Source organism: Varanus komodoensis, unplaced genomic scaffold, assembly GCF_004798865.1.
Source record: "Varanus komodoensis strain SLA01 unplaced genomic scaffold, ASM479886v1 scaffold11, whole genome shotgun sequence".
In the NCBI taxonomy this organism is placed as follows: Eukaryota; Metazoa; Chordata; class Lepidosauria; order Squamata; family Varanidae; genus Varanus; species Varanus komodoensis.
The window spans coordinates 6,857,403-6,876,314 of record NW_025335317.1 but is presented as its reverse complement, the minus strand read 5'-3'; the positions used below and the strand labels follow the sequence as shown (position 1 = coordinate 6,876,314).

At 45.7% G+C, this 18,912-nt stretch overlaps 1 protein-coding gene across 2 annotated transcripts in view; it reads right to left on the bottom strand.

Annotated features, from left to right (window-relative positions):
* Positions 1 to 11,893: 11,893 nt before the first annotated feature.
* The window catches only part of LOC123018340 (pulmonary surfactant-associated protein A-like), a 36,629-nt gene continuing 29,610 nt past the window's right edge, over positions 11,894 to 18,912 (bottom strand). For both annotated transcript variants that reach the window (XM_044420322.1, XM_044420323.1), the window contains 2 exons: positions 14,267 to 14,344; positions 11,894 to 12,446 (listed from right to left, as the gene is read on the bottom strand). In XM_044420322.1, the coding sequence (XP_044276257.1) occupies positions 12,070 to 12,446; positions 14,267 to 14,344 (455 nt within the window). In that variant the 3' untranslated portion in view covers positions 11,894 to 12,069. The remainder of the gene's footprint in view (positions 12,447 to 14,266; positions 14,345 to 18,912) is intronic.

The window sequence follows — 18,912 nt, the reverse complement described above, 5'->3', positions numbered from 1 at the left end:
CTTTACATCCTGTTTGGATGAGATTTTTAACAGTGCTTCCTCCTCCACCACCCGGGAAAATTTTCTTGCTGAAATGGGCAGCTTCAACCACAAACATCCAATGCACAGGATAAGCCACCCTTCCCTAACCCAGGGTCCTCCAGATGGACCACACTTCAGCTTTCATCATTGCCATGCACTAAGCCATGGCACTTGAGGATGGTGGGAGCTGTAGTCCAACACATTTGGCGGGCATCTGGTTGAGGAAGACTGGCGTGAAAAGCATGGCCCAAGTTTGTCAAGGCCCATTTGAAAAAGGCACGAACGTCCGTGGTTTGGGGATTCTGAGGTCCGTGATGGAGCCATGCCATGGGGTCAGGCAGCTGCTGCAGCATGTGCGAAAGATGCACAGGTGGTTGGCCCTCCTGCTGCGAAGCCCCTGGGACAAGGACAGACATGCCACCCAGGAGGGTGAGAAGGGTTGTTTCAGGTGGCACAGGCAGAGAGGGGAAGAGCTGAAGGCAGGGCTTGGTAATTGAGTCATGCCGCAGGCCATCTGGGTCCCACCTCGGGTGGCCAAAAGCCTTCGGCCGGCACTGCTAGAGAAGAAGCTTCTGCTTTATTTGAATAGTTTGAATCAGTCTTTTTCCTCTGGCAAAGCACCCAAGGCAGCTCGCATAGCCCTCCTCCTCTCTGCTTCCTCTTCACACACCCTTGGGAGGTAGGCCAAGCTGAGAACACATTGCTGGATCCAGAGCCGCTTGAGTTGCTTCAGGCTAAACAGGAAGAGAATTCGGCTCTCCCAAGTCCCAGCCCTGAGCTTTAACCACTCTAGTTCTCGAGAGGTTCAGCCAGAGAAAGGATGCAGCAGAAAGGTTTGCAATATTCAAAGCTCCTTTCAGACATGGAACAGGTAGCTCCAGACACATCCAGTGTCCCATGACAACTTTCCCAACAGAGTGGTAGGGGGAGGAGGAAAGACCAGCACACGGTGAAGTCTAGGCTGTGCGTGACCAGATAATCAAAACAGTATTTGCTTACTAGAGTCTTCCAGGTCACAGAAGGTCACATCCTTCAGGTCCAGACATTAGAACACACCTCCCTTTTCTGTCTACCTGGAGTAACTACCACTCTCTGTTTCCATGTAGTTGCTAGCAGGAATTAGAATGCACATTTCAGGATAAGCACACATGCAAAGATGGGGAATTATTACCACGGTATCTATCTCTATTTATATATCTCACCTTTCTTTCTCTTTCACGGAAGCCAAGAAAATTTACAAGAAGATTTACAATACTTCTCCATTTATTCATCACAACAACCCTGTGAGGTAGCTCAGGCTGAGGGTTGGTGACAGGCTACAATCACCCAGCCAGCTTATGGCTGAGAGAGGACGAGAATCCGGAACTTCCAAGCCCCAGCCCAACTCTGCAACCATTATGCTCTACTTAAACATCCGATTAGCCCATCCTCTGTTTTACACAGCCACGAGATCTTTGGCTAGTGGGCCGTATAGAAATGAAAAAAATAAATAATGTGGTCAAAGCATGTTGAAAGGAAACCTGCCCTGTGGGATTAAACTTTTAAACTGTTGCTAATTTTATTTTTAATGCTACGTTTAAAGCCGTGCTTCCACATTTTTATTTCCCTGATATAGCAGCTGCAATGCTTATCCCTCCTTTTAAAATGTTTTTAAATGATGGCTGCTGTTTTTGAGACTTCTTCTGATACATTTTGTCCAGGGTTTCTTGCATTTGTTTTGTTGTGCTTCCCACCCAAGATCTTTGACTACCGTGTGACCCACATATTGAAGTCATAATCACAATCGCATCTGGAAAAGGCAACCTGAAATGCTTCTTCCACTGGGCTCCCCATCTTTCTTAGATGTTCTGTCAATCTGTGTCTGTCCTCATTTTTATGTGTTTTGAACTCAGCCCATACATAGGGATGACTTTCGAGGCATGAAATTGCAAAACTGGAAACTCTACTCCAATCAGTCACTGCTGTGGTATACTTCCAGATTCATCATTATCACCACCACCACCACCAGAACCACCACGACATTTCAAATGCTCACAGGACTTGCCACTTCATTTTGCATTGTCCTTATAATGGCCCTGTAAGGTAGACACATGCCGCTATTCCCATGTTGCAGATAAACGGGCTGAGAACGAATGAAAGAGGAGAACCTTGGCTAAGGACATCTTGTTGTGGGACTAGAGATGAGAAGTTTGTACCACAGATCTTTCCAGCTCACCTCTCCCATCCCATCCTTAGCCATTGCATTGCACCATCAAGAGCATTGAAATTAATGATTCTGTAATGCTGCATTAGGAACTGCGGCTTCTATTTCACAGCATAAAAGAATCAACCAGCATTTATAAGTAAGGGTGATGAATGGCAGACTCATTTCGGCCGGGTGACCATTAATGACCTATTTTCTAAAGCTGAATTGTTCACGCACCATTAGGGTAGTCAGATATAGGGGGATAATTGTGTTTGAATAAAGAGAATGTCAGCAGGGACAATTTTGCCCATACAAAATGTCCATCTTCCACACCATCATTAAAGACACAGGAGTCCCAGTTACCGTATGTTTCTTTTTCACCTGACATTTCAGAAAAGTTTAACTCCCCTCCTGCTTCCACCAGCAGAACATCTGGCTAAATGTCTTAGTCTTTTGCAAAAGGAGGCAGTTCTCCAGGCTGGGCACACACAGCATAATGCACAAGTCTGGTCTTTCTAGTCATACCTGCTTTTATACTACTGTTTCCATATCAACTGCTGTTGATCTCAACTCGGATTGTTCTTTACAGGTATCCATTCAGGGTTCTCAAGTTCAGAAGGATCGGAGGTCCAGCTTTGTCATAATGCTGTCCAAAAGCAGGGAAGCCGGACCATCTCCAGGCCACCCGTGATCACGATCGGGAAATAGCTGACATAACAGTCCAAACAGGTAACTATTTGTGCTGGGTGCCAGTCTCACCTCCCACCTGGTTGCTCTTAAAGTGACATGCACCTTTTGAAGAAAGAGCTCTTCCGTGTTCTCTCTAGTTTCACTTTCTGTGATTCCTGCAGTAAAATCAGTGAGCAGGCAGCTGGTGTTTGCATCTCTCAAAGGATTTGCATTCCCCAAGAAAGCCTCTTCACCTTGAAAATAGTTTCGATTATTGCAGCTATGACTAATGCTGAGCACTCCACTCACTTTTCAAGAGGTGCAATGAAAATAAAAGAGGGGTGTGGGGTAGAGAAGGCCAAAGAGTGGGCTATTGCTTGGAGGCTGTTGTGTTTTGGCCTTCGTTTTCCAGCCAACAGTGGTTGCCAACTTCTTAACTGGTCACTGTTACTGTACCTTTAACCACAATGAGATAGGTAGAGATTGGCAGGGGATTATTGAGTTATTATGTTTATGATTATAGATTTAAATATATATCAATCTGTGTAAATTTAAATAAATACATATGAAATGTATGTATAAAATGGAGGGATTTCTTTTTATTTTGTTGACATTTTACAATACAAATATTTATTTACATTAAGGATTATGCTGGAAAAAGCTTTATCTGCCGATTTCTGTAAACTATCCTGATCCTTAATAAAACAAAGAAATAAATTGGTTTATCCATTCCCAGAGCTACTGCAAGCACTGGGCAAGAGCGCAGTCTCCAGTTTCCCGGGGTAGTGGGTCGGGGGGTGGGGGGGATCTCCTAGCTGCTTTGATCACACTTCAGAGATAACAAGGGGATTCCTCTCTCTGCCCCCTCCCAAGCACTCCATATCCAGGGGGTATGGCTTAGGGGGGCTGCAGGAACCAACTCAGTAGGCTGGCAACCCTGTAGGTGAAGGTACAGGTCTCTGGCTGTGCATGACAAACAGCCAGGGGATCCCTGGAATCCACAGAGAGAGCTCAGGGGTTTGGCCCAGAAGGTACCAGGTGTTGAGTGGCCTGTATTAGCAGGCTTCTGCAGGGATCCTGGCCAGTTATCCAGGCATGGCATCACGAGGATGCCTTTCTGGAATGCCTTCATTGTGCATCTCAGAGCATGCTCCTTGGGTGCAGAGATCTACTGTTTGTCTGCTGTAAGTGGAGCCTTCAGGTTCAGGAATGATGGACCTTTTTATTTAAACGTTATTTTAATCGTTAACTTTATTGATTTTAATAATTTTTTGCCAGAATGTCTCCAATATTTTATGTAATTGTATCAATTATATTTATTTATGTTTGAAAGCTGCCCCGAGGCTTATACGAATGGGGCGGCATAGAAGTTCTCCAAATAAACAAACAAACAAACAAACAAACATTTATGCATTAGAGCTTCATGCATAAATCCCATTCAAATGAATCTTTATTCTGGAATAAACATGGATAAAATTGGGTTGAATGAATGCATTCAGTTCATGTATGAATTGTAATTCATGTAACTGTAATTCAATTCATGTACGAATTCATGTCATACGTGGATATTTCTTCAGAGTATCTCTTGCCAACTCAGTGGTTGTGCATATTGACTGGGTTCAGATAACCCAATAACCCGCATGAAAGGAGTTGATAACTCACACAAAAGGGATTGATCAAACATGAGCAGCCCACAATTCATAGCCCAACCACAAAGCATGGTTTCTCTTCCTGAGTTCTTTGCTGTTAACAAACCATGGTTCAATATGGCAGGCGATGCAATAGTCATGTTTCAAGAACAACCCACACTTAGCCCAGTCTCAGACCCTCTTTCTGTCTACACATACACAGGATTACATGCTCAGATGCTGGATGATGTGACCAGAAGCAAAGGCAGAAGAGAGAAGGAGGGGAGCGGAGGCGAGGCGAGGCGAGGCGAGGCGAGGTGAGGCAAGGAGAGGAATAGTAATGTTGGAAGGGGCCTATAACTTCCAAGTCTGGTCACCCATCCAGCTGCAGGCCTGATCCTTTCCAGCTTAGCAAAGGTGACCCATCATGCTAGCTCCAGGTGCAGCTATGCAGGCAGGTACAGGGCAGGGGACAGGCAAATACTCCTCTTGACAGTCCTCATAGCTAGGATCTTGTGATGACTCTGTCTGGGGTTGGGAATCCATCAGATTTCCTGGGTTTGGCTCTGTCTGCTTTGGGGAGGTCCAGAGTCCAAATTCCTGGTGCTTGTGGGGTTGCTTGCTAGGAATTGGTCCTCACAAGCTGTGCAAACAGGGCCTGCTCACACACCAGAGCAGCTGTGCCAGCAGTGGCTATTCCTTGCAACAAAGACGACTGATCACAGAGTGCTCAGTTGCAGGGTCCCCTCCAGGAAAGTGGTTCATCCAGCTGCTATTGTTGGGAAAATTTGGGTAAATCCTGTCTGAAAAGCATTACTTCTGTGTGCCTTGTGGGATCAAATCCTGTCTTCCTTCTAAAAACCAAGTTGTCACTGTTTAAAATGGCCTTCATCCCCCACTCCTTTCTCTCACCTTTGGCTGTAAGCTACAGTACACAGGTCATTTACATTGTATACCTTCACAATGATTAAATAATCATTGTTGGAATTCAAGGAAGTGTCTTCCTAGCCCAGAGGCTCCATGTGCCCTGGCCAATTCAGAATGTCTAGAGTCTAGATAAGAGTCTTGAGCTCATGCATAGTTTCCCAGTAGCTTGAATTTACATGTCTAAGCAGACCTGGAGATGGGTTCAAGCTACTGAACTAAAGTGTCAATGCAGGCAATTAGAAATATTGTAATCTCATTGTTACTGTGTGATTGACTGACATTCCTTTATCTGTTCTGTATGTGATGACCTCAGAATCTTATTGTAATCTCTGCATTCTGTCATCAATTGCCCTGTACCTGTGTACCTATAAAATGCCCTGTAATGGTATTGAAGCTTTGCAGCAGAGTTCACCTCTGCCTGCTTGGTAATGCATGCATTATTGTGAGTACCGCGGGAACCTTGGGTAATACAATAAAGCCTCAGATGGTCTGGATGCTTGATCTTTCCCACGAACCCGAGTTTTATTCCCTCTTCTCAAATTGAGATTCCGGGATTCTGACACTGTGCAAGCAGCATCTCTCATCTTTCTCCAGCCATCTTTTGGGCTGTTGACATAGAAGGAGGTTGCTGGTTGCATAACCAGGACTTGGTGAGCATTCACAGACTCCCCCTTGGCTGGATGCTGTTGGGAAAATTCGGATAAATCCTGGCAGAAAAGGGTTGCTTATATGTGCCCTTGTGTTATAAAAATGCCTGCACCCCTTTCTCAGGAAGCACCCGATTTCCAAGCCAGGTTTGTTGTTAGTTGCGAAGTCATGTCTGACCCATCGTGACCCCATGGACAACATTCCTCCAGGCCCTCCTGTCCTCCACCATCCCCCGGAGTCCACCCAAGCTCACACTGACTGCTTCAGTGACTCCATCCAGCCACCTCATCCTCTGCTGTCCCCTTCCTTCTCGATAGGTGGCCAAAGTATTTGAGCTTCATCTTCAGTATCCGGCCTTCTAAAGAGCAGTCAGGGTTGATCTCCTCTAGGACTGACCGGTTTGATCCCCTTGCGGTCCAAGGGACTCGCAGGAGTCTCCTCCAGCACCACAATGCAAAGGCCTCAATCCTTCGGCGCTCAGCCTTCCTTATGGTCCAGCTTTCACAGCCATACATTGCAACTGGGAAAACCATAGCCTTGGCTATACACACTTTTGTTGGCAGGGTGATGTCTCTGCTTTTTAGTATGCTGTCTAGATTTGCCATAGCTTTCCTCCCCAGGAGTAAGCGTCTTTTAATTTCTTGGCTTGGACTACTGTGATGTTGAATGGTTTGCCTTGGATTCGAACTGAGATCATTCTGTCATTTTGCAGATTGTATCCCAGTACTGCTTTTCCTACTCTTTTATTGACTATGAAGGCTACTCCATTTCTTCTGAGGGATTCTTGCCCGCAGTAGTATACCTGAAGGTCATCTGAATTGAATTCACCCATTCCTGTCCATTTTAGTTCACTGATTCGTAAGATGTTGATGTTCAGTCTTGTCATCTCTTGTTTGACCACATCCAGCTTGCCTTGATTCACGGATCTTACATTCCAGGTTCCTATGGAGTATAGATCTTTGCAGCATCAGACTCTCCTTTCACCACCAGATACATCTGCAACTGAGTGTCCTTTCGGCTTTGACCCAGTCGCTTCGTTCTTTCTGGCGCTACTAGTACTAGCCCTCCGCTCTTCCCCAATAGTACATTGGACACCTTCCGACCTGAGGGGCTCATCTTCCGGCATCATATCTTTTTGCCTTTTGGTACTGTCCATGGGGTTTTCATGGCAAAGATATTGGAGTGGGTTGCCATTTCCTTCTCCACTGGATCTTGCTGATAGCTTGCCTAGGAGCTGCCAGGGCTATTGTTTTGCTAATCAGTAAGAACTGATAAGACAGCATTGCAATCACCCTCATTTGCACGCCAAAACCCACAATAATCCATGTGCCTCAGTGATCCTTATGCTAATCTCCTGCAATCAAATGCCATTATATTGAGCCCCCTGTGCAGACCTCCCTCCTCCTCCTCCTCACTGATCACCTTGTTTCGTCCTCACCTGCCCAGCTGCTGGGTCCATGTGACTCAGAACCTATAAAACATCCTGTGTATGTTCTAAAAGCTTGCTGTTGGTGCTGAGAACCACTGTCCGGTAGCCTGCTGGGGTCCTGGGTGATCTCACCAACAAACAAAATGTTCAAGGACATTCAGTCTTCCCTGCAGGTCCAGGTAATTCATTCTTGCCATTAGTAAAGAGACTCTGACAATGCTCTTTGGAAGACTGGGCTGAACACAGGGGGACGCCCATGAATGCTTGGAGGGATGAATTCTGGTGGGGTTTGTCCCATCCTTACCCATAGCCTTACCCCAAGGATTGCCATGTGTTGATATGTATCAACAGTTGTGTTAATAGAAATCAACAAACCAGTTCTAGCAGTTTTCATCTGCAATGAGCAGGTCCTTTGCAAATTTAACAGGTCTTAAGGTGCAATCTTATGACCTTCTGACATTGTTTGGAAGGCCAAAGGATTATTGGGAGTTTCAGCTCTGAGGACCCTCATTTGTAAAGCTGGAACCACCATCCCATGCTGCACAGCTGGTGCAGACAGAACCATGTTGGGTGACTCTCCAAGTGAAGAAATTGGCCTTGGAGGAGTCTGGAGAGGGAAGAGGCTGGGACAGGCAGACAGAAGTGGCGCTCTGCCTCCTTCCCTCACCCTCCAAGGCAAATCATCGAGACGACCAAAAACAATTGTCCAGATGGAATTCAGAGCACAAAGGCTCAACTGGGCCGTGGTGTGGAGAAGTCATTAAGCCAGGGTTTCCCTAGCATGGAGAGAAGCGTCCTAGCCTCATGGGCTTGCCAGACCACCCAAGCAATGACAGGAAGACAAAGGCCCCACATGCTTGGCCCAGCCCATCTGGTGCAGCAGGACTCCTTTAGTCTGAGGACCAAATTTTGGATGGGTTTTCAGGGGCTTCTTTTCCGCAGGTGGTGGGGCCAAAGGCAAAAGGGACAGAGCCAAAGACAAATGGGGTGAGGCCAAAACACCGCCCCCAACCACGTCAACCTGTTGGAATGGAAGAACCACCAATGGTGGGGGCTCCAGGAGGGGTGTGGCCACTGGGAGAGCTGGACTGGGATTCCAGGGGGGTTGGATTTATCCTGTGGGACCGGGGTTCACCACCCCTGCTTTAAACTTTGCAGCAGTGCCCCATACACTCTGCCATCACGTCCGAAGGGCTCTTTGGTCATGCTAATGTGTATCAGAATGCTTTGAAGGTACCAATGTTTTGATGGCATTTTCCATTGCGTGCAAGAGGATTTATAGGTCGAGAAGCCTGTTTTTGTGCTGGCGTTCCCCTTGTAAGGAAAAGGAAGGCAAGAAAGGCAAATCTCATGATGAGAATGCCAGCTGCAAATCTTTTTAAGTTTCTTACAGCTTAGCATTGCACTTTTCCTGCAGCAGCTGACGGAGGCAGTGGAGAGGGGAGGCAAAGTAAAAGAAGAGCCTGTTTTTTTTCTGGCCAGTCTGGACATAAGAATAACTGTACTGGATCTGGCCAATAACCTACCTAATTCAGCATTTCATTCCCACAGCGGCCAGCTGGAATGGACATAAACAAACACCCGTGATGCATGACTCATGGTAGAAGTGATATTTGAGAGAAAGCAAATGCATAAGCACAGAAAAGTATATTAGCCCAGTATTGTTAATGTTAATAATCTGGGTATTGATGCAATTACCTGCACCAGTGTCAGTGAGTCCAAACAGGAAAGGGTTCTGTGCATTAATATAGCAGCTACCCTGAACGTTGTAGGCCAAATCAACAATCCTGGCTCAAGGCAACCAGAAGGAATCAGGTGATTGATGTGCTATTAAACAAAAGTGATGCCCCAGAAGTGAACCATACACACAGGTGGGAAACACCTGCCATTGGGTTTGGAGAGAAGCAGGTGACATAAGGACAAACAGTGTTTGTCACCAGGTCCATCATCCCCTCACTTCAGCTGGCCTGCAGCTGTGAGGTGCAAAACCTGGAAGTGTGCCTCACACTCACAACAGCAGTTTTACCTTGAGATGGGGTTGCCAAGGGAACAAAACAAAACCAAGCATAGTTGGCTCAAAACAAGGAGACACGCACTTCAGCAGTGGGGTCAGGCATGCCCCTTTGCTCAAAGCTGCGCTCCACGCTGCTGTGCAATGCACGAGAGCAGAGGCCATTAAAGAAGTAGGCAACTCTCTTTGGAAGAAGGAAGTGACACATTGTTCTGCCTCCTTTCAGCAACAGGGTCAGATGTAAACATTGATGGTGTACTTTCATGTTTCTGTCAGACAGAATTCAGGAAAAATACTTACGGGGGAAACATGACTAGAACAAAGAGATAAGCCTGAAGTGTGGCCAAGCAGGATGTCTCCACCTTTTTCCTGGCAGAGATTCATGGCCGTTAACAGACAGAAACCTACAGTTCCCTTTTCACCATCACTTGCAAATCTGCTCATTTCGCTCTGTCATGCATCTTTAAAGGCATATCCTTTCCAGGTTGGAATTTCATCAATGCATTACTTTGCTGCATTTTGGAAAAGGGTATTTCACAACCGAGTTATTTTTTCATATTCAAATCCGTACTTGAACCTCCTTGTCATGGACCAGCCCTGGTGTTAGACCTCGGACAACCGATCTTGGGTGTCATGGAGGAGCAGCAAAGGGTCAGTGATGCAATCGATCATTGTTGTATTTTGACCCCCATTGTGGTGAAGGGGGTTTTCTGCCACAGAGAGCAAAATGACGCGGACACCTTTGGGTGTGACGCCTCTTGATGAGGCTTGTGCAGGTCTTTCTTGGTCTGCCTCAGGTAGGAAGAGGTCTTGGTCTGTCCTTGCAGGGGTATCAAAACCTGTGAAAGCATTTCTTCAATACACAGATTGAATTTTGAAAGAGCATCTTTCTGAAACTGTGTCTCTCCTTTAGCCTGCTAGACTGAAATGGAATAGGAACAGCATTTCCCAATATTGGCTCTCCATTCTGTTGGGCCATTGTTAGGACCAGGAATAAGTAAATAAGGAAAAAGAGGGCAACCATGCCGACAGGTGTGGTCAGCACCCAAATCCTTCTGCTTCAAAATACTATGTCTACCCAGCACCTTCGCTGAGTGAGCTGATAACCACAGTCTGAGAATATTTTGGGATCTTGATGAAACCCCACCCCCTCTTGATCCCACACCTCCTTCTCCTCCCTTACTGAAATAGCACCTTGGGGTACCATCTTGTGCCCCATGCCTCTGATGCATGTATGCATCCGAAGTCAGACTTGCCTACATCCCAAGCCCAGAACAAGGTGCGACAGTGGCGGTTGCGCCAGGTACTGTTGTGCCAGGTATTTTTGGCCATTTGCAGGGAGGGACAGGGAAGGATGTTGGAACTGGCCCAAGCCCTCAATTCTAGCTTCCTCCCCCTCTGGTCTCTTCCCCTCCGAGGCCCAGATGCTAACCTGGAGGGGGGCAACTGACACGATTCTTTCTGGGCCAGCTGCAAGGCGGGCAGGGTAAGGGCCTGGCCTTGGAGGTCAGGATCCAGGATTGCAGGACGTCCGAGCTGGGATTCCACGAAATTCTCTGGCCTCCAAGAAAATGCCTGGCAGCCATCCATGTTGGGAGGGAGTGTTCCCCCCCGGCACATTCCAAGCCACAGAACTCTTGCAAAATGTTCTTTATTGACCAAAGCATTTTCCAGATGCACAAACACCTGGAATGAATATCTGAGATATACAGAGGGGTCTGTTGAGTCTAAGCTAGTGTTCACCTCCAGGAACTCTCCTTTCGAGCATGCCTGGGCCCCATCCCTTCTGGTGGGGCCTTCTGAAAATGAGTGCACCTCCTCACTGCACACCAATCCTCTTTTGGGGCTGCTCTTCTCCACTAACGGTGCATCAAGGGGCCAAAAGCCAGGGCCACCTCATCTGCGTCTGAGAAACGCCCCTGCTCCAGGCCCATTCCCACCAACTGTATACCCTGGTTCTTCCCAGAGGCTGCTTGTCCACCTGGGCAGCCTGACCTTGAGATGAACGTCTCCACTTCTGTCAGCTCAATGACTCCCCTTCTGGAGACCAGCCAGCAGCCCTTGAGAGTATGAACTCAAAGCCACCCTCTTTCTCACTCCCAGCAATAGGATTGTGACTAGAACCTCTCCTCACCCCACACAACAAAAGTGCATACACACAGTCTGTGTCCTAGCCCGGTGATTTTTTTAAATGCCAGGTGTGACTTTACCCTCAAGCTCCTAATTTTTAATCGCATCCTCATATTTGTTCCTGAGGCTTTCATGCACATCCCAGAGACTGATTTTCTGTTTCTGAATGAAGCTGCTATTGACACAAGTGGCTCAAAGGCAGCAGAGCTTCTGTATGTGGGCAACAAATAGAGCACAGAGTGAAATGCATTCATTAGGATTTACTGATCTTCATTTTCCAACACAGAAATCACTGAGGTATTGAGTTACATCGCAAGGAGTGCTCAGTTATTCTGAGGCATAGATGTATGCCTCAATTATGTGAACCCAGAAATAAAATGTTGAACCCCCTCTGTCATTAGGACCCCTTGTGGAGTTCAGTTTAAAACTCACAGACTGTGAGGCGGAATTTATCACACTGTTTGTCATTCCAGGTGCCGTCAGTGTACATTTCCACACATTTCTCTGTCCCTTTGCCTGAGGGCTCATCCCTGTACCAGTTTGTAAAGTTCAGGGGTGCCCCGTTCAGGAAATGGAACTTCCCAGGAACTTGACCCTCGGTAATGCCCAGATAAGCATAAGTATCAAATCGTTGCACAAAACTCATAATCGCCTCGTTCTCTTCCTTGTTCATTGGAAACGCAATTTTGCCATGAGCAGTTCTGCATAATCTCACTGTATCATCAAAATCGGCCGTTTTCTCCGTGGTGGCAAACAGTTTGCTGCCCGCGAGTACGATCTTCCCATTCAAGCTGAAGGCTGCAAAACAAATGCAGGAGGTGGTTACTTCTTCTTGTGAGACATTCTGGTCCTTGCTCTTGTTGCACCCCCTTTTTACCCCAGGAGGACAAACATTTCACATTAATGGGAAGAAAACAGCTCTTCTTCAGTAGTGCCTGATCAGGCCAGTTTTGTGGTAGATGGGGCCTCTATGACCCTCTTGTGACCCACCCAGCTGAGTGAGGTCTTCCAGGGGCCTGAGACTTCAACCTGTTTCTAGACTTCCTGGCAGGTGCATGAGGTTTCTTAGAAACTTGGAATACATAATTGATGGGCTGTGTTGATCTTGGAGGGCTGTAAGCAGATCCATGTTGCAGATTTTAAGCTCCAAAGGTATTAAATAATAAGCCAGAGGTGAGGAACTTGTAGGTCTGGCTTAATTTTATATGGATGGGGAAAGCCCAGAGGATGAGAAGAGGGGCAGGAAGAAGGAGAAGTATGGAATGGAATGATGGAAAGAGGAGGAGGAGGAGGAGGAGGTGGAAAAGTCTCTGTCAGGAAGCAGTTCTGACATCTGGCAATAGAAATCTGCTCCTCCCCAGGAACCCTGTGGCTGAAGAGGGAAAAAGAATGCAGAAATGGGTGGCTGGGGAGAGAGAGAGGAAGTGCCCCTATCCTCTGACCTTCCCTTTCAGTGGCTGCCATCCTGCCTGCAACAGAAAAATCTGCCTTAAGTGAACAGCTAGAAATAGAAAGAAAGTGGAAATGCTCACTAGGGCAGAGATGGAGCAACTGGTACCTTACGTGGGAGATTTAATCCAACTCCTAATGGCCAATCAAACTTTAGTGCAGAAAAGGTAAATGTTTTGCCTCCCCTTTTATTTGCAAGGGCAAAATGTTTCTCATACAGAGACTTCACTGTAAAATGTTAGAGGCCTCTTACTGAATGTGTAAACACACTCAAGCAAGCATCTGTGGTACTGTGCTTGAGCACCCCAGCTCAAAATGTTAATGCTAGAGAGCTGCCAATTTTGCTATTACAGAGTCTGATGGACATGTGTGAGGGGACTGATCCATGCAAACTGAAATTAAATGCTGACATCTCTGCTTTACAGCAAGACAGAGTCAAGCCTGCATGGAATAGGGAGAGTATCACAATATGGTTACATCACTAGTTGATACTGGACTTAGCTGCATCCGAGTGAAGCCCTTTCTGTACTTATTGGAGTGAGACCCTAAACTTCTTGTTTAATTCCTGATATGTACAGAAGCCAAGTCCTCCATGTCAGCCGGGCTGTAACATCTGTTGTGCAGAAGAAGGAATTCCATCAGATGAAGGTTTTATTATGTCTGCAGCAAAAATGGTACCTACTGAAATTCCTCTTCTGCTTTGCTTCTGCTCATCATTACCTGATTTTAGCAAGGGCGGCGGGGGGGGGGGGGGGGGACAGTGTGTTTAGATCATCTCAAACACAGGGGAAAGCTCAGATAGTTGTATTAAAAAATCCTTCCACTGAGAAAGCTTGATTTTTGGAGCGCTCAACTTCACTCAGTGGCTGCAGTGTGTGTGTGTAGGGCATAGTAGTTCATCATTTTAGTCCCATCAGCCCTCTGAAGTGGTATAACACAGGCCTAGGTTTACTATTTCAGAGAGAATTATAAAGCTGAACAAAAGGCTGTTCGAATGGTTACTTGAATGGTGCACACTTTTGAAAACTGTTGGAGAAAACTGTGTTTTAGTAAATGATCTCTTCTCTGGGACTTCTTTAAAAAATGCTTGGGAAGTAATTGTATAAAAATCAAAACAAATCACCCGCTTTTAAACTAGCATGGAGGAAAGCAATTATTTTTAAATATACCTCTTTCCAATCTGGTGATTCTGTGTTTGAGTTCCTTGAGGTCATTTTGTAATTTAGCATCCTGAGATGCAGGCAGACCTGTGATCAAAATAACCATTATTCATCCATTTCAACTGTAATTGTTATTTGGTTCTCTGACATGGTGACATTCACTAGACAGCAGAGCAATTTGCCTTAATAACCACCTGGAATATAAACTGATGATAGAAAAGTGGGTATAAATTAATTAATACAATTAGAATAAAATAACTATTTCTATATGTTGAGCATACTTAATTTTCCATCTGAAATAAGCCAATTTTTCTTTTATTGAATAGACCTGTGGTATATTTCTTCCTTTGAATGTGAATAGTGCTGGAAGCTATCAGAAAGAAAATTAGAATTGCATCCAACACATCCTTTCCTAGGAATAACCCACACTTCTTTCCAAGTACATTGCATAATAGCAATCCACTATTAATGCAGTACTGTAAATGAGAACCAGGACTTTCCAGATCCTGCTCCTACAGCTGCTATCTGAAGTTCCTAAGATGAACAACTGGCAGAACTGTTTCTCCGAAGAGAGCTGGTCCTCCATGACCACAATGGACATAGCAGAGGATTTTGGGAATGGGATGCAACCTAACAGCTATGCTCAGCCAACACAGATCAGCATTGAGGCCTTAGAAACCTGCCCTTCTCAGGGGCCATTTGGCTATGGAGAAAAATTCCATGGTGGGCCATTGTAATCATGCAAAGAGCAATGGTGTGGTGGTGGGTGAACAACTCAGAGCTTCTGGCCCACTACTCCCATTGGCCCTAGTCAAGAATACCAGTGATGAGGGATGATGGGAGATGTATGCCCAAAGCTTTGGAGAGCCACAAGTTGCCCAACCTTGGGGAAGCCATGGCATTCCTCTGCCATTCTCTCTGCCACCTCTCTCTCTATGTGTCACCCATCCCCTTTCTTTCTCTCACTCTCTGACACCTCCCTTTTGGGGCTGGATGGTTGAAGACTGCAACAGAGGGGTGCACTGAGCAACTTCCAGCAGCGACCCTCAGCTCACACTCGATCTTCCTCATCTTTGTCTTATCTGGCTCTTTTGGACCATCACAATACCTTGATATTGGACCAGTGGAAGCAAGTATGGTTGACATTTCTGAAAATATACTGCTAGATTTCACGTTTTCAAAAATTACGGGTGAACCATTGTTTGCTTCTTTCTTGTTCTTGTCATGGATCCATTAACATGAATTCACTTTATATGAGGAGAAAATTCATTTTATTTAAGTGCTACAAACAGCAAAAGCTGTAAAGCTTTTTTAGAAGTTGGTAGTGTAACATAGTTTTGAACAAGTGTGCGTACGTACTTCCCTCTAGTGGTTCAGTGATATTATAGAGGCCAATGGAGTTCGATGCTGAGAATACACGTTTCAAGCAGGACTAAGAAACTGAGCAAGAACTATCCTTCCTTCCTAAGTGTTTCTGCAGTGGCAACAACAACAAAATACTAAGAATATTCTAGTCCTAGTCTGTCTAGTTATAGTCTAATGTTGTACTTCTAGTCTGATTCATGACTTCGTGTTTAGCAGCACACAAGTGGTTCACAGTCATGGCTTTGCTTAATCCCAAGATTGCATGTGTTTTTCCCTTTGGAGAGAGAGATTTATTGTAGCTCCCATAGACACAGTGCTGCATCAGTCCACTTGGCTGAGCATTCCAGGCACTTTCTCTTGCTTATACTTTTGGATCCAACCTGCCCCAGTGCAGCAGCACACCCACAAAGAAGGAAGACTTTGGTGATGGCTGAAGTGCTCCTGCATCCTCACCGAGCCCAAGAACTCACCTGGTTTGCCCTGCGGTCCTGCCGGACCACGAAGTCCATCTCTTCCTGGAGGACCTCGGGGACCTGCCAGGGGGAAACAGGTGGATCAGCACATTTGTTAAGATCTCAGGCCTTTCTTCCAGACCTTAGAAGAGCACCTGAATTTTAGTGGAAACTGCTGCTCTGCCACAAGAACAAATGCACAAATGAAATCCCAGTAATGAGAATTCAAGAACATCCATGTGTAAAATACCCATTAGTCCATTGCAGCACCATTATTAACCGCACCCTGATTTTATTTCTTGGAAATGTACAAAGAAGTGCAGCTGTGGGACTGTGTCCTCGGCCAACTGGTGAAGTTCTTGCTTCAAACAGCCATTCAGGACACTTTTGACAGGAAATGCTGAGAAAAAAAGATGCACAAGTTACTTCTGCATTCTCTTCTTTTCCCAACGCATGCCCTGTGTGGTGTGATTATATGCTGTAGCCCCATAGCATCTAGCTACCCTCAGAGTGTTGCTATGAGGGATTTTTGTTTGTTTTAATAAGTGAGAAATTGATGAACTTGAACACTGGGTTCAAAGCAACAGAATGAGATTCAGTAGGGACAAGGGACAAGTTCTCCACCTAGGGAAAAGAAACCAAAGGCATCAATACACGATGGGGACTACGTGGCTCAACAGCACTGGAAAAGAAAAAGATCTTGGAGTAATTGTAAGCAATCGGCTAAACGTGAGCCAACAATGCAATGCAGCTGCCAAAAGGGCAAATGCTATTCCAAATCACAAGACGTAGTAGTTTCTCTATACACCTCACTAGTCAGACCTCATCTGGAATACTATGTCCAGTTCTGGACACCAAGATTTAAGAAAAATGCAGGAAAATTAGAAAGGGTCCAGAGGATGGCAACAAAAATGATCCAGGGTTTGGATACACTGCACTATGAGGAGAGACTGAGAAAACTGGGCATGTTCAGCCTTGAGAAGAGAAGACTGAGGGGGACATGATATCCCTCTAGAAGTACAAGATCTCTTCTTGCTGATGCCAAAGTGTAGGGCATGGAATATTCAAGTTGTGACAACCCAGGTTGGCCATCAGGAAGAGGTTCCTCACTTTCAGAGCAACACGACAGTGGAACCAGCTGCCTAGAGAGGTGGTGGGCTCTCCCACACTGGAGGCATTCGGAAAGAAACTGGACAACCATTGAGTGGGATGGTGTAACTTGGTGTCCTGCAACAGCAGGGCATTGGACCCGGTGGCCTTCATGGTCCCTCCCAATTCTACCATTCTATGACTTTGCAGTGGCTGCATTAAAAAGTGGGTACAATTTCCTTTGGAACATCTGCTGAAAATCAACTGTGCAATCTAGTCATTTGTAGCTGCACTGCACGTCCTTCTGTTGCTAGAACCGAATGCACATTTCCAGGCTTACCTACACAGGGCTGCTGAGCATGCCCTGCCTGCAGGAAAACAGCCAGTGCCACAAGGAGTGGAATGAACTGGGATGGCAACATCCTTTCGATCAGCTAGATAAAGAAGAAGAAAACCCAGTGGTAATCTTATTGTGTTCCTTTACATATGCATATAAACCTTCATAAACCTGCCCATAAGGTTTCACAACTGTGCGTGATGAACACACACGCTCTCAAAGAAAAGGCACTGCAAATGATGTGAGATGATATCCATTGAGCATGGCAAAAAGCTGGAATGAGATAAATATACATTAAGGAAGGCTGTATCTTTAAAAAATATCACAAGGGAGGAAGAACTATTTCCAAAGCCGCTTTAAAAGCAGGTGCTGATAGAGCCAGAAATTTTATTTATTTATTAAAACATTTTTATGCCGCCCCATTCGCCGAAGCCTCGGGGCGGCTTACAACAAAAAATTAAAATAACATTTTAAAATATATACAATAAAATACAAATATATAATATAAAACATACACTATAAAACAAGCCGCCCTGGCCAAATAAAATTCAATAATATTAACATTTAAAATACTGCTTAAATAAAAAGGTCTTCGCCTGGCGCCGAAAAACAAATAACGACGGCGCCAGGCGGACCTCTCTGGGGAGCGCATTCCATAACTTAGGCGCCACCGCTGAGAAAGCCCTCCTCCGAGTAACCACCCTCCTAACTTCTTCCACGGAGGGCTCCCGGAGAAGGGCCTCTCCCGCCGATCTCAGGGGGCCAGATATATAGATATGGTGTGCTCCTGTGCATGTTTAGACAGAAAATAATCCACTGATGCATGCTGGGAGTTGTGGGGGGTTGTCCAAACATGCATAGGACTGTTCCCTAAATAAATACACCTTCATCACTGAGGATGGTTGAGCTTGTACCATTCACCTAGGTGCCTTTTTCACATTCTCGGTGCCACAGTGAAAAAGGCTCTTCCGATATCCACCTGCTACATACAGTGAATGGCCTCACAGGTGCAGCAAATGCACGCCATTCCTGAAGCTCATTCTCTCCTGCGGCTGCTAGCCGCTTTCAGCTCCATCGCACAAGTTACTTCCATCTGTTGCTAAGCTCTCGGATTTCTATGAAATTTACAGAGCAATGGGCAGGATTGCATTTAAAAAATGCAATTGCCAAGGCGGAATGGTAAAACAGAGGGGAAATTTTGCAACTTTCAAGACAGAGCAGTACAGCAGAAGAGAAATTGTGCAAAAGTCCTTGCAACAGATATTTGGGTCATGAAGAGTCAGACACAACTGTGCAACTGAACGAAACAAACATTTGCAGAGGGCCATCCCTGGTGTCTGAACAGCAAGATTCGAACAACATGAAATCTAGCCTGAGAATTTGGGAGAATTCACTGCTTCTGGTGGGAGGCT